This window comes from Ichthyophthirius multifiliis (assembly GCF_000220395.1).
Source record: "Ichthyophthirius multifiliis unplaced genomic scaffold scaff_1120509250587, whole genome shotgun sequence".
NCBI lineage: Eukaryota > Ciliophora > Oligohymenophorea > Hymenostomatida > Ichthyophthirius > Ichthyophthirius multifiliis.
The window spans coordinates 29909-45459 of NW_004086616.1; the positions used below are offsets into that span (position 1 = coordinate 29909).

Consider the following 15551-nt stretch of genomic DNA (forward strand, 5'->3'; position numbering starts at 1 on the left):
TTATATATATCAAATTAAAAATTATATATATTTAATAAAAATAATGAAATAAATAATAATAAATAAATTTTTTTATTTTTAATATTCAAAAAATAAAAATTAAATAAATAAAAAAAAAAATTAAATAAATAAAAAAAAAATTTAAAAAAATACTTTGAAAAAATAAATTAAATATATATATATATATATATATATATATATATATATATATATTAATATACTTTTAATATTTTTTAAAAAATCATAAAATGGAAGATAATATTGTTATGTTAAAACCAAACGAAGAAAAGCGTTTAGAGGAGCTTTTTAATCGTTTTGCAAAACAAGACTAAACCCTACAAACTTTACGTTTTTCCGAATTTTTCCAATTCATTCTTGATCGTTCATTAATAAATGCAAATATAAGCCTATCAATAATGTATAATCTATTCCTTGATTGTGTCGATTGTGAAAAAGTCGTTTAAAAAAACATTGAAAAAACTATAAATAAATCTCAATTTAACTTTCTCCTATATTAATTATCACGAATAATGTACCCAAACCAAAAGAACCATTTTGAGAAAATTTTCTAAGATGTCCTATCTGAAAAAGCATTAGTAAATAAAGGCTAAATAGAAATATAAAGATGTCCTATATTCGATGAAATTACCAGAAAATTATTAACGGAACCTTCAATAGCAGTTTAATGTGCATATGAGGATGAATTAAGGAGTTGTTATGTAAGTTATTTATCAGAAAATTATGTTTAATAAAAATTACTTCTTACATGGAATGAAATCGCTCTGTAAAATAAAAAAATTAGCTCTTTTGCGTTTTTAGTATTCTTAAAAGAAGCGCATATTTTACCAAATGTAATTAGTGTGGAAAGCGTAAATGATTGCATGTAAAAAATGATACCACCAACAGGAAATGAATTTTACCATAAACATCATTTGATGTAAATTTATGAAAAGGAAGTACATGAAATGGTTGAAAAAAAAAGAGATAATGATCCTTAGTTACTTTTTCATGAATTTTAATTAGTTTTAAGTAGAATTGGATTTGAGATTTCACCTAAAGATTAAGATAAGAAGGATATTAGTCTTGTTTTGGAGAGATTTTTTAGAGATATTTTAAGCATAAGATAAAATTAGGAAATTTATACAGTTAATTTCTCCAATATTAATAAAAAACTATATAGAAAATTAGAAAATTACTACAAAGATTTATAAAACGAATAAAAAAATTAAAAATAGGAAAGAAATTACAATAATAGTAATGGTAATAGCAACAATAATATATTATAAGAATAATAAACAAATGAAGAACCAATCTAAAATGTAATAAAAATGCAATAATAATTAATTTTTTAAGCAGATCTTAAAGAATTAGACTATAATGATATTTTAAATATTTTAAATAGAGATTTACCACCTACGCCGCCTTTACCTTTGGTTTAAAAAGAAAATCCACCTCCATATAAAATAGATCCACTGGATAAAAAAAACCTTTTAGATAAGTTATAGGTATATATTATAAATTAATTAATCATAAATATAATTTTATTTGTATGTAAAGGTGACCCAATACCTAAACCTCCTCCTGAAAAACCTAAACCATAAGCTAAACCTCCTAAAAAAAAATAACTTAAAAAAGGGGAAAAACCACCAAAAGCAATAATTTGGTCTGGAATGCCATCTATTCCTGTTGGAAGAACAGCTGATTTTTTACAATAATTAAATAATGATCTAGATTATGGCGAAAAAATATTAGGAGATTTAAAAAAAGGAGTAATGTCCGATATTCCGATAATTCCAGTAATTATTGAAGAGATAATTTACCCTCCAAAAGTTCCTATGTAGGTCCGAACTTTAATCGAAAGTGCAATATAATCACATAATTAATAAAATTATATATTTGCAATATAAAATTTCGATTAAGCAAAGTAAGAATGGCAAAAATATTAAATAGTGAACTTTAAGATTAAATAAATCTATTTTTTTTATATTCAAAAGGCTCAGTTTTCTCCAGTGCAGGAAGAGACGATTATGCGATGTTTAATTTTATGGCTTGTAAGAAAATATGTGATAAATTACCCGATAATAATCCTGATATGGCTCTAGCATATTGCGGTTTAGGTTCAGTTTTGTATAATATGGAAGAATATGAACTCTCACTTAGGTGTTATTTAAAGTGTAGGGAGATTAGAGAGAGCCTTTTTGGAGTAGAACATCCAGATACAGCTGCTACATTTAATAATTTGGGCTGTAATATGTTTATGTTGGAAAGGAGTCATGAAGCTTTGGCTTATTTTAAACTCTCTGAGGCTGTTTTTAATGCTGAATTGGGACCTTATCATAATAGAACGTTGACTAGTGCGAGGAATATTAGTAAAAGTGGTTAGTATTTGGAGTTTTAGAATTAACCCCAGTTTAGAACGTTGTGGGAAACTTATTAGGTGGATAAATATCCGAAAAAAGGAAAGAAAGGGAATGGGAAAAAGAAAAAGAAGTGATTTATTTTTATTAATATATATATAAATATATTTATTTTTTTAAAAAAAAATATATATATATTCACTTGTCTATATAATATATATATATATTAATGTTTAAAAAATAAAATCATTCATCGTATCTATAGTTTTTATTTTTATTAATTTATTGTTATTTTGACATATTTAATTAATTATCATCTTCTAATATTGGAAATTCATCATTATCAACTTCTTCTTTTTAAATCTAAATTTCTTCCTCATTTTCTTTTTTTTAAAAAACTTTGGTTTATTCATTTATAAAGAAAGTTTTTGACTTTATTAAAGAAGCATTTATTTAGCTTTTTATCTATCAGTAAAGTCTATACTATCTTTACTTTATCTTATAGCATTTTAAAAATTATAAAAATTGTTTTCTTCTTCTACTTCATCTTTATTTTCTTATTCTTATAAATCGTCATCACTGTTATTTACTTCAACTTCTTTAAATGATAAAGTTTGTTTACTTAAATTTTTAGATTCTGTTATTTGTCTATTTTTTATTATTTAAAGTTAATTAAATTATTATTTTTATTATTCTTATGTTTCTTTAATATTATTATTTTATATATCATTATTTTTATCTTTATCTACACTATAATTATTATTTGAATTTTAATTAATGTTATTTAAGTTTGTATTATTAAATAAATTTTAGATATTATTATTTGTATTTTAAATATCATTATTTTTCATTATATTTGTATTTAAATTATTTTTTATATTTAAATTATTTGATGTGTTTACTTCTAATTATTTTAAAGGCAATTTTTTAGACTCTTTATTAATAGATGACATTGCAAAATACTTAATTTCTATTTCAGATGGTTTTTAGCAGTTTTTATTGAAAAATTCAACTTCTTATTATTCTATTTCACTTTATATTTTTTCTATTTTTTCATTTGGAATATTTAAATTTAATATTTATTTTAAAACATAATTTTCTTATTATAATTAATATATTATTTTAGGTTCTTCTTTTTCTTAAAGTATATATTCATTTAAATATTTTTCAACTTCCTTTTTTAATTTCAAAAATTTTTCTTTCCAATAATGATTTTTTTTTTCATGTAAATTAATTATGTCCTTAATAATAAATAGTTTTAAAATAAAAGAATAAATGAATATATTATATTTTTATTTAAATATAATTATAAAATGTTTATAAATAAATATATATATATATATATATATATTTATATATATATATATATATATATTTATTTATAAATACTTGTCTTATTTTTAATTAGTGAGTTTGTTTTATTAATTATATTTTTATTTAATTATATGAATTATTAATTGCATTTTCTTGTTATTTTAATTTACTTTATAATTAATTTATTACTTGTAAACTATCTAAAAAATTATTATATACAATTTAATTATCTTAACATAATTAATCTATTTATTATTTCATCCACTTTATTTGTAGTTACTCTGATGCACTTGCAATTTAATTTAATGTATTTTTGTTTTTCTGTTAAAATGTATTGTTTTTTTTAGATTATTTGAAATTAAATAACATTGAATTGTTTTCTTAATCAAATTACATACTATCGTTTATATTTCTTTTTTATTATGAATTTAATTATTGTATATTAGTTTTGTTTTATATAGATAATGAAATATCAACTAAGGCGTTTCTAACTAAATGTAAGTTTTTAATAAAATTATTCTGATTTTATTTCATTTTTTTAAATTATTTGTTTAATTTTAAATTATTATTTTTATTAATTCCTAATAAAACAATATTATTATTATTTTTTTATTTTCATTCGAAAAAAAGTAAAGTTTTTATTGTATTAAATAATCTTAAAAATAAACTAATTATTAACTATTACTATTTTTTTTATAATTTTATTTAAATACACAATTATCAAAAAAATATAAAAAAGTGAGAGAAATTAAAGAAAAAAAAAAAAATCTTATTTCCTTTTTTTTTGATTTAGTTTTTTTTTTTTTCAAATACAATAAAAAGATAAAACATATTAAAAAGTATATAAAAATTTAAATTATTAATTTTAAATATATTTTTATTTTATATTATATTTTTATTAAATAAACATATTATATTTATTTATTAGAAAAGATAAATAAAAATAAAACACATTCTTAATTTATAAATTAAAAATTCAATTATTTTTAAAAAGGATTAGGCACGATTTTGTAAATTTAAAAAAAATATATGTTTATTAAATATTATGACTCAAAATTTATTTGTTTTTTAATTTACAATTGTAAAATAATTAATTTAGTAAACTGTATTTATTTTGCATAATTATATATTACATATAAAAAAAAACACACACTTTTCAGATTAAAAAAAAATCCAGAAAATTAATTATAAAAAATAAATATACATATTTATATATATATTTATTTTATTATTATTATTTTCAGTAATTATTATTAAATTTTTATGCATACAATTATTAATATTAATTTATTAACATAAACATTTATAGAAAATTAAGTTATTATAGATTATTATTTGTAGTTTATGTTTCTTTCCTTTCTTTTATTTATTTGAATCCTCCTATCGTACATTCTATTTCCATATTACTTTCTTAATCTTTTATTAGATAACGATAATTACATTGATTTATTAAAGTTAAATTTTTGGAATATTTTAAGTTTATAAGGTTTAGGCTAATCTTTAGCTCTTTCTATGTTAATTTAGAATTATTTTGGCTGATGAGTAATTAATATTAAGCTCTTAGGCTGATTTTTTTATAGATTTATTGTTAAAGAACATATTATTGAGAAATTTTATACGAAGTTCATCTGTTATTTTAGCATATTTATGTTTCTTTTTTTGCATTTTTTATTGAAATATTTATTTAGATTAGCTTTCTGTATCAGTTGATATTTTCATTTTTTATAATATATTTTGTTTTAATTTTATTTATTTAATTTGTATTTTAATATATAAATATTATTTTTTATTTAAAATAGATACACAAATATAATATAAAATATTTTTTTGCTTAAATTTTTAATTTTTTTTATCAATTTTATTAATTATTAATTTTTTTTATATTGCTAGAAATTTGAATGATTAATATAGATTAATAGTCAGAATTAATTTTTAAAAATATACATATTTTTGTAAATAAATAAAAAAAAAAGTTAATAATTGTTATATTTTAATATAATAGATAAAGAAAATAATAAATTATATTTTAATTTAATCATTTATTGATTTAAATTTTGTTTTTATATATTAAATTTGATTTTTTGAAAAATAAAATCAAATATAAATCTACTTTTAATATTTTTTTTAATCTTTTTTACTAAATGTATATTTAAAAAATTAATGAAAATATTTTGTTTAATAACAAGTTTTTTTATTGTTTTTATATTTAAATACAATTTATTTTACGAATTAAATATTTCTTAATGTATCTTTTTTATTATTATTAATAAAAATAATTTTTATATAGATGAACTACAAATTATTAATATTTTTAAATATCTATATTTTTATTACATTAAAATTGAATATTTAAACATTTTTTTATATATTTGTTATTTTACAAATAATTTAATTATCTTTAAAATTTACATATGCTAATAAAAATTTAATTTTTTTTTTTTAATTTATAATATTGTATATTATATATTACTAGATTTCATTAAATAATTTATTTAAAAATTTATTAAATATTTAAATTAAAGTCAATTAAATATTTTAATAATTTTTAATGATATTTTAAATAAATAGAATAAGTTAAATATTTTAATTCTATTTTATTTTATTTTATAAAAGCATTAAATATGTTTTCTTTTAATAATCTAATAATAAAATATAGCTTTTTAGCTTATTTTATTATTTTTAAACATTTTGGATTGATAAGGTATATATATAGTTTTATTTTAAATTATCATTTATCGCATATTTTTTTTAGTGAATTTTATAAATTTTTATAAATATATTAAAAAATAAATTGAAGATTATGAAAGTTTATTGAAAATTTTTTAAAATATTTAAACAAATTTAAATATACCAGGTTGTTTTTTAAATTAAAAAACTATTTTTTGTTAAATTTTTATTAAATCTCTAGTTTGGAAGAATTATATTTTAGGTATAAGAGTAATATGGTAGTTTTAGGGATTGCTAAAAATGGTAAAAATATTAATTTATGAATTTAATGCGTTCGTTTTTTAATAAATTAATTTATATTATTTATAATTTTTTTTATGAGTATTTATACATTATTTTTTACTCTATTTAAACATAATTATATTTTTTGTTTATTTTTTGATATATATTATTATATTAACATTTTTTTGTTTTAAAATATTAAAATATTTTTGTTAAATAAAATATTTTATTTTATTTTAATTAATTTTATTATTCTTATAATACTTAATTTTTGATAATATATAAAGATATAAAATGTTTTAAAATATTTAGTTATTTGTATAATTCATTTTTATTTTATAAAATATTTTTTGAAATATTTAAGGAATTGATAATTAAATTGAATTTAATGTATTCAAATATTTTCGTTATAAAATTTCTATTTAATTAATAAAATATAAAAATAAAAGACAAATTAAGAAATAAAAATAAAAATATTAAATAATAAATCTAATTAATATTAATTTTCATATATAAATAAAAAATATAAAAAAAATTATTAAAAAAAAATAATAAACTTAAATTATTCCAACATAGATTTTAAATTAGCGTTCAAGGGTAATATATAATTTTATTTAATAAAAAACTAAATTTAAATAGATTCAAAAATGATTATCATAAATAAATTAAATTAAATTAAATTTATATAAAAAGGAAAAATAAAAATGATTATATTGAATAAAATACATTAATATTAAAATACTTATAATTAAAAAAAATTCTCTAATAAAAAAAAAAAATATATATGTATATATATATATACATATATATACATATTTTATTTTTATATATATACATATATATTTTTATTTTTTATTTTTTTACTTTTTTTATATTATTTTTAAAATTAAAGTTAGATATATATATTTTTATTTATTTTAGTAAATAAAAAAAAAATATATCATATCTAAATAAAAATGTATTTTAATTTGATATAATATAATAATTTTATATTCAATGTTTTATATTAATATTTAATAAAATTCTCTTTATTATATATAATATTTTTTATAAAGAATACAAAATATTTTATCTATTAGAAATTCAATATTAAAGATAAAAATATTTAATATTATATTCATGAATTATATAATATAAAATATATATATATATATATTTGAATATTTTTTAATAAATATTTTTATTTACATTTTTTTTTTAAATATTAAATGTATATATATTATTTTTAAAATTATATATATATTATTTATATAAATTATATATAATATTATTTTTTAAAATTATAAATATATAATTGCTAAAATATAAATATTTTTTATTTTTATTTTCTCTATAATTTATAAAAACGCATTTTAATTTTATTTTAAATATATATATATACATATATATTTATAATTCATAATTTAAATTATATTTTTGTATTCTTTAAATGAGTGAATATTTTTTTTGTAAATATTAATAATTACAAAAAATATATTTTATTTATAATTTAAAATACATATGTTGCTTATTATTTTATTTCTGTTTAAAAGTTAATTAGATGTTAATTTTATATCTATATTTTTTATATATTAAGTATTTTTTTTTATATATTTTACTATATGAATAAATTTAAGAAATTCTTAATTTATTTCTAATATATTAAAAATTTTCTACTAAGTCCAAATTTAATTAAATATAAATATCTTTAAAGGTAAAAAATAAAATTAAAAAACTAAAAAATAAAAATAAAAATAACAAATCTTAAAATAAAAAAAAATATTAAAAATGGCAAAAGGAGATAAAATTCATATTAACTTAGTTGTTATTGGTCACGTCGATTCTGGTAAATCAACCACAACTGGTCATTTAATTTACAAATGTGGTGGTATTGACAAAAGAACCATCGAAAAATTCGAGAAAGAATCATCTGAAGCCGGAAAAGGTTCATTCAAATACGCTTGGGTACTTGATAAGCTTAAAGCCGAAAGAGAAAGAGGTATTACCATCGATATTTCCCTCTGGAAATTCGAAACCGCTAAATATCACTTCACCATTATTGATGCTCCTGGTCACAGAGATTTCATTAAAAATATGATTACTGGTACCTCTTAAGCTGATGTTGCTATTCTTATGATTGCTTCACCCTAAGGTGAATTCGAAGCTGGTATTTCAAAAGACGGTTAAACCAGAGAACATGCTTTATTAGCTTTCACTTTGGGAGTTAAATAGATGGTCGTATGTATGAACAAGATGGACGAAAAGACCGTCAACTATTCTGAAGAAAGATATTAGGAAATCAAGAAAGAATTATCTGATTACTTAAAGAAAGTAGGTTATAAACCCGATACTATTCCCTTCATTCCTATTTCTGGTTTCAATGGAGATAATATGTTAGAAAGATCTTCCAATATGCCCTGGTATAAAGGACCTATTATGGTTGAAGCTTTAGATGCTCTTGAAGCCCCCAAGAGACCTCTTGATAAACCCTTAAGATTACCCTTATAGGACGTATACAAAATTGGTGGTATCGGAACTGTCCCAGTCGGAAGAGTAGAAACTGGTATCATTAAACCTGGTATGTTGATTAGATTTGCCCCTGGTAAAATCGAAGCTGAATGTAAATCTGTTGAAATGCATCACGAATAATTACCTGAAGCTATTCCTGGTGACAACGTCGGTTTCAACATTAAAGGTGTCTCTGTTAAAGATATTAAGAGAGGAAATGTTGCTTCTGATGCTAAGAATGACCCCGCTAAAGAAGTCACTAGTTTCTACAGTTAAGTCATCATCATGAACCACCCTGGTTAAATCTAAAACGGATATACCCCCGTCTTAGATTGCCACACTGCTCATATTGCTTGTAAATTCGAAGAAATCCACTAAAAGATCGATAGAAGAACAGGTAAAGTTCTTGAAGAAAACCCTAAATCCGTAAAAAACGGAGATGCTGCTTTAATCACATTAACACCCACTAAACCTTTATGTTGTGAAGTCTTCTAAGAATATCCCCCTCTTGGTAGATATGCAGTTAGAGATATGAAATAAACAGTCGCTGTCGGTGTTATTAAGAAAACTGAAAGAAAAGAAAAATGAAGTTAATGATTTTTATTATTTTGAAGAAGAAATTATTTTATTTTTTTGTATGATTTTTTCTGTGTTTGTTTGCTTTTTTTTTAATTAATTTTTTTTTTTAGTTATTTATTTATAATTAATTATTATAACAGTATATTCTTTTGTTTTTTATAATTATCAAAAAAATTAAATTATTAACATTTTTGAAATTATGTGTTTTTGCTCCAATTTTGACTTTAGAAATAAAATAAATTAAATTTTCTAAAAAAAAAAGTTATTTCACTTAAAAAAAATATATCTTATTTTTAGATATAAATAAAAATAGAATTCTTATTTTTTATGAATTTTATATTAAAAAAAAAATTTATTATTTAAAATATAATATAAAAAAAATTAAAAAAAAAAAACAAAAAAAACAAAATTAAAAAATAATAATATAATAACAAATAATATATATATATATATTCAACTTAAAACTAAAAAGTATTATAAAAAAATCAATCAAAAGACTTTCTTATATTATTATTATTTTTCCATCTAGGCGGTGTTGGCGGTCTTTTTTTCAAAGCCTCCTCATCTTCAATCCAATTGTGTTAAATTTCGCTATTAGGATAAATCAATTTCGGAATAATTTCGAAATTATTTTTCAAAATAAGTACTGCTCCCGCATTTTTATGTCTTCCACAATAATCAGTCGCACTAAACACAGTAATAAGCTTTCCTCCCGCAAATCTTTCGAATCCATCCATAACGCATTCATGAGCCCTCAAAATCATTGACAAACCGTTATTTTATAAAAATTAATTCACTCTATCTGGTCCGAACTTGACTATATTTCCTGTTCCGGCTGGATCTCTTATTACATTAGCCTGAATTCCTAATTCTTGATCTGAATCTGTAGGATCTGACCATAAAATATCAACAATCAATTAATGTTCGGGTGTATTTACTTCATGTATAACTTCTAGAGGTCTCTATAAATTTTCTATTTCCTAAATATAATGTAAAGACCCACCTATTCCTCCATGTAAACAAATTATTTTATCTTCTATTATTGTTGCTAAAGGTAACCATTCAAAAAGCCTATTTACCCTATTAAAAACTGAGTCTTCATCACTAGGATCTTCTCCTAATCTTTAATTACATTCATCACTAAATCCAAATCTTTGTATATTACATAAATAAATAATATACTATTTCTTATATATATAAAATTTACCCTGTATTTATCCATTTATCTTCATGATTTCCTCTTAAAAGATGTATTTAATTAGGATATCGTACTTTTAAAGCTAAAAGTAAACATATTGTTTCTAATGAATGATTTCCTCGATCAACATAATCTCCTAAAAATAAATAATCGAAACTTTCTATATCTGAGTCTTTCCCATTTTCACAAGGAGAACCCCATAAATCGAAAAAACGCATTAAATCACTATATTATCCATGTATATCTCCGAATATTTTCATAGGAGCTCTTACTTTTTATATATATATAAATATTTTTATATATAAGAATACCTCTAAGTACTATTGGTTAATTTTTTATAATTTCTTCAGCTAAATTACATAGTTATATTATATGCTCAGAGGAAAATTTAAAAGGTACATTTTCGGGAAAATTAATATAACTTTTAGGCTATAATAAATGCTAAATCATAATATTATGGATTGAGTTCGGATCATAGGCGACTCCTTTATTACTATTGAAGTCTACTTAATTGTATATATTACTTATTTTTTGACCTTTATTGCTTACTTTGCGATTATCATTAGTTTTAGTTTCCTCTGCGACTATACTTTCCATAAACTCGAATGTTTTTCCAATAGATTAAGGTTTTTGGATTTTGCTATTTATTTAATTTGGCATATATTTATTAGCATTAGATATATTATTAACCACTCCTCCTACATATTAATTCATATTTTAAGTAGGAGAATATTTTTATTAACCTTATTATTATTAGTATGATTAATGTTATTATTATTAGGTTGGTAAACTTTATATTTATTATTGCTAAAATTAATTATTATTATTAAAAGAACTATTTATTGAATTAGGACTTATTTTCCCAAATTAACTACTTATATTTGAATTTGCAGTTGAATTTAAATCTCCTGTATTTCCACCCGTTGTAGGTCTTTGTTTTAAATTAGCGTAAATAAATATATATATATTTATATAATAAATTTTACGAAATTTATTAAATTTCCATTAAAGAACTATTATTTGGGGAAGATTATTTCAAAGTATTAATAATTTTCATTAATAAATCTCCGTTTGTGGAAATACTTTTCAAAAGATTAATTTTTACAATAACATCGGTTGGAATATTCGGACTCTCCAACTCAAAACCTCCATATATATAAATAAAATTATCGACAATCCAAGAACCATGTCTAAACCTTTAAAGTGAACTAAACCTACTCCATTCCGAAGTTTCAGTATCATAAACTTCCAAACCTAAATATTCCCCAACATTATTAGTTCTTCCACCTATAATAAACAATAATTTCCCCAAAAAAAGACTTGAATGTTAATATCTTCCCACCGGTAGTTCCTTTTCGGACTTATAAGGGGCCTTTACCCAATCCCATCTTCCATCTCTATGTCTTCTTAAGCCCCAAGCATCATTTAAAGCTGATTAGTCATTCGATCTTCCACCAAACATTACCACCATTCCGTTCGCTGATCCTTAATTGCATAAAGAAGCACTGTGATATACCCTTACCCTTGGTATTTCATTTTTAGGTTCTATCTTTTGCCATGTAAATGGACTTTTTTCTACATTCAAATACCAGCAATCACTTACTGCTTCTTATCCAGTATTTCCTCCAAACACTACCAAAAATGGCTTTGTGTATGTTATTGTATGACCATATCGACGACCTGGTGTTTAGCCAACTACAGGAACTACTTTCCACATTCCTATATCATCTATTCCTCGTAAATCTAATAAATAAAGATCATCTGAGGCTAAACTTCCACCTTTTTAAATTTATATGTATTTTAAAATAAAAAATATATAAATTTTTTTTACCGCCTGTAGCTCCTCCATATACTACCATTTAATTTATTTCTAAACCAACTGCTGCATGTGCAGCTCTGGGAGATGGTTGATTTCCGTTTGCTTTTTTTTAAAAATTTAAAAAAAAAAATTTATTAGGTTTTTTATTTTTTTAATACTTTCTATTTTCTTCCATATACGAGTTTATACGTCAAATGAATATGTGTCGCCCGTTATTTGGAAACGGCCAGTATCGCCGGTTGCGCCTCCAAATAGGATAGCTTTGCCTTTTGATATATAAGTTATTGTATGCCCGAAACGAGCTTAAGGAGCTGTTCCTTAATATTCAACTTTTTCCATTAATGTAATTATTATTATTTTGTTTTATTTAATTTTTTTCAATATAGTATATATATATATATTTACAATTTAAAAAAATTTAATATTTTTTTTTATTTAATAAATTATTTTAAAAAAATAGAAATATTTATAAGGATTAAAATAATAAATATTTATACTTTGCTATAATTAATTATATATTAGAAATATTTCATAGTCAATATTTTTTAATTCAAAAAAGTAATTTTTATATCAATATAAAAACAATTTGTTTATAAAAAAATATAATGTTTTATACATTATTTTATTAATTAAACGATATTTATTGATAAAAAAATATAAAGTTTTATATATATTAAACGAATTTTTTTTTATGTTTCAAAAATATTTTCAATTTCTCAATAAATTTATAAATATATTTTATTTAAATACTTATATTATAATATTTATTTAACTAAATTATTTCAATAAATATTTTAAATTAAAATAACAAATCTATATTAATAAATACTTTAATACATCAAATTTCAATATTAAATAAATAATTAATTTTTCATATTTTATTCTTTTAAATAAGTAATTTTTTTATTTATTTGAAAAATATAGACTATTTTTTTATTCTAAAAATTATAAAAAAATTTATAATTTTTTTGTTATATAAACATATATGTTTTTAATTAAAATTTTTTATTTAAAATTAAATAATTATATATATTTAATTAATTTTATGTTTTATGAATATATTGAATTAAATTTATATATTGATTTAATAATATTTTTTATTATATGTAAGAAAAATAAAATCACATAAATTAAATATAAAATAATATATAAGAAATATAATATTATATATAATAAAAAATTTTATAAGTAAAATAAATGCATTTAAGTATCTTTATATGAAATATAAGTGCATTTTTTATAGCAAATAAATTAAAATAAAAAAAATTAAAGAAAATTTTTGTTTGACGAAATTTATATTATTTCTAAATTAATATAAGCAAAATTAAAAAAAAAGGAAATATAAATAAAAATAATATGTAATTATTAAAATATAAAGCTAAATTAAAAAAAAAAAATATAATTAAAGAGTTTAAATATAAAAATTAAAAAAATAAATAATAATAAATATTAAAAAAAAAAAATATTTAAAGAGTTAAAAAAAAAAAAAGTAAACTAAAAAATGTCAAAAGCATTATTTTAAACAATTGAACAACAAGTAAAAGGTTTAAAAACCCAAGAAGTAGTCGAATTAAATTTAGACGGCTAAAAAATAACAAAAATACCTGACTAATTGAAACAAAAACTCGAATAATTCAAGAATTTATCAATATTATCATTAAATGAATGTGATTTACAAACCTTAGAAAATTTCCCTAATCTACCTAAACTAATGACTTTAGAATTAATAAACAACAATTTATAACTTTCTCACTTAAAGTATTTACAAAATGCATAAAATCTATAAGCTCTTTTACTTGGAAATGTCTAAATTAATAATTTAAGCGAGTTAGATGCACTTAAGACATTTCCTAATCTTAATTAACTAGATTTGATCGAAAATCCTGTATGTTAAGACGCCAAATATCGAGAAACAGTTTTCTCCTTATTACCAAATTTAGAAATTCTTGATAATTAAGATAAAGACGGAAATGAAATTTTAAATGATGATGTAAATAAATATATATATTTATTAATTCTTTTATTAAAAATAATATGTTTTTAGGAAGATGATTATGAAGATGAGGATGAAGATGATAGTGATGTTAATTAAGGATTAAACTAATTAAATCAAGATGAAGATGATGATGATGATGACGATGATGACGATGAAGATGATGATGATGATGAGGATGAAGAGGATGATTAAGGAGATGATGATGATGAAGATGATGATGAAGATGAAGAAGTTCAAGAAGATGAAGAAAACAACGGGTAATCAGCACAAAATAAAAAGGCTAAAAATAACTGAGTTTTGTGATTATTTTTTTTGGAAAGGCTTATCACAATATATAGATTTAATATATATATGTTATTATTTTTATTTGTATTATTTTATATTGTGTATGTATTTTTTTATTTAATTTTTAATAGTTATATTATTTTATTGTTTTTTTTAAAAAAATATAAAAGAAGTTAAATAAAAAAATAAAGGTTTTATATTATAAAAAGATTTAAAAAAATAAAATATAATATTATTTATTTTATAATAAAATTACTATTTATTATATATATATATTTTTTAGATAGACATATATTTTTTATATAAATTAAAAAAATTTAATATAAAAAATATAATTTTAGCTTTCTACAATTTTAAATTAAATAATACATAAATAAATCGTTAATTTAGCATATAATAATTAAAAAAAAAAAAAAAAAATTAATTAATAGTATATATATATATTTAATATAATTATTTTTATATATTATTATAATATTTAAATATCTATAAAATCATAATTTTAATATATACAAATATTAATAATTAATATTATAAAATTTTTATAATCTTTTCTTATTATAATTA

General features: G+C 19.1%; 4 protein-coding genes across 4 annotated transcripts, besides 26 other annotated features; 3 read left to right on the forward strand and 1 right to left on the reverse strand. All coding sequences in view use genetic code 6, as the record gives it.

Annotated features, from left to right (window-relative positions):
- Positions 1-41: a microsatellite.
- Positions 34-68: a microsatellite.
- Positions 69-87: 19 nt separating this feature from the next.
- Positions 88-152: a microsatellite.
- Positions 91-138: a microsatellite.
- A 19-nt stretch (positions 153-171) lies between the features above and the next one.
- Positions 172-213: a microsatellite.
- A 317-nt stretch (positions 214-530) lies between these two features.
- Positions 531-2494, forward strand: IMG5_083240 (tetratricopeptide tpr_2 repeat protein; the record flags this gene model as incomplete). Its single annotated transcript, XM_004036374.1, has 5 exons — positions 531-719; positions 1236-1319; positions 1403-1505; positions 1558-1860; positions 1995-2494. The coding sequence occupies 5 exons, from the start codon at positions 531-533 to the stop codon at positions 2492-2494; spliced, it is 1179 nt and encodes a 392-aa protein (XP_004036422.1).
- Positions 2495-2536: 42 nt separating this feature from the next.
- Positions 2537-2600: a microsatellite.
- Positions 2601-2760: 160 nt separating this feature from the next.
- Positions 2761-2802: a microsatellite.
- Positions 2803-3163: 361 nt separating this feature from the next.
- Positions 3164-3203: a microsatellite.
- Positions 3204-3684: 481 nt separating this feature from the next.
- Positions 3685-3732: a microsatellite.
- Positions 3733-3773: 41 nt separating this feature from the next.
- Positions 3774-3804: a microsatellite.
- Positions 3805-4196: 392 nt separating this feature from the next.
- Positions 4197-4242: a microsatellite.
- A 1902-nt stretch (positions 4243-6144) lies between these two features.
- Positions 6145-6192: a microsatellite.
- A 728-nt stretch (positions 6193-6920) lies between these two features.
- Positions 6921-6971: a microsatellite.
- Positions 6972-7130: 159 nt separating this feature from the next.
- Positions 7131-7176: a microsatellite.
- Positions 7177-7398: 222 nt separating this feature from the next.
- Positions 7399-7463: a microsatellite.
- Positions 7464-7814: 351 nt separating this feature from the next.
- Positions 7815-7913: a microsatellite.
- Positions 7832-7944: a microsatellite.
- Positions 7945-8314: 370 nt separating this feature from the next.
- Positions 8315-8354: a microsatellite.
- Positions 8315-8389: a microsatellite.
- On the forward strand, positions 8353-9811 carry IMG5_083250 (hypothetical protein). The gene has a single exon (XM_004036375.1). The coding sequence runs from the start codon at positions 8388-8390 to the stop codon at positions 9693-9695; it is 1308 nt and encodes a 435-aa protein (XP_004036423.1). The 5' UTR covers positions 8353-8387; the 3' UTR covers positions 9696-9811.
- Positions 9812-10171: 360 nt separating this feature from the next.
- On the reverse strand, positions 10172-13085 carry IMG5_083260 (protein serine threonine phosphatase alpha, putative; the record flags this gene model as incomplete). Its single annotated transcript, XM_004036376.1, has 6 exons — positions 12862-13085; positions 12716-12805; positions 11871-12663; positions 11196-11815; positions 10894-11155; positions 10172-10838 (listed from the first exon to the last, which is right to left on the reverse strand). Exons 1-6 carry the CDS (start codon positions 13040-13042, stop codon positions 10172-10174), a joined length of 2613 nt encoding a protein of 870 aa, XP_004036424.1. The 5' UTR covers positions 13043-13085.
- A 750-nt stretch (positions 13086-13835) lies between these two features.
- Positions 13836-13876: a microsatellite.
- A 242-nt stretch (positions 13877-14118) lies between these two features.
- Positions 14119-14191: a microsatellite.
- IMG5_083270 (leucine rich repeat protein) lies at positions 14180-14993 on the forward strand (the record flags this gene model as incomplete). Its single annotated transcript, XM_004036377.1, has 2 exons — positions 14180-14693; positions 14748-14993. Exons 1-2 carry the CDS (start codon positions 14205-14207, stop codon positions 14991-14993), a joined length of 735 nt encoding a protein of 244 aa, XP_004036425.1. The 5' UTR covers positions 14180-14204.
- Positions 14817-14926: a microsatellite.
- Positions 14994-15045: 52 nt separating the features above from the next.
- Positions 15046-15096: a microsatellite.
- A 320-nt stretch (positions 15097-15416) lies between these two features.
- Positions 15417-15462: a microsatellite.
- Positions 15423-15470: a microsatellite.
- Positions 15466-15533: a microsatellite.
- The last annotated feature ends 18 nt before the right edge of the window (positions 15534-15551 follow it).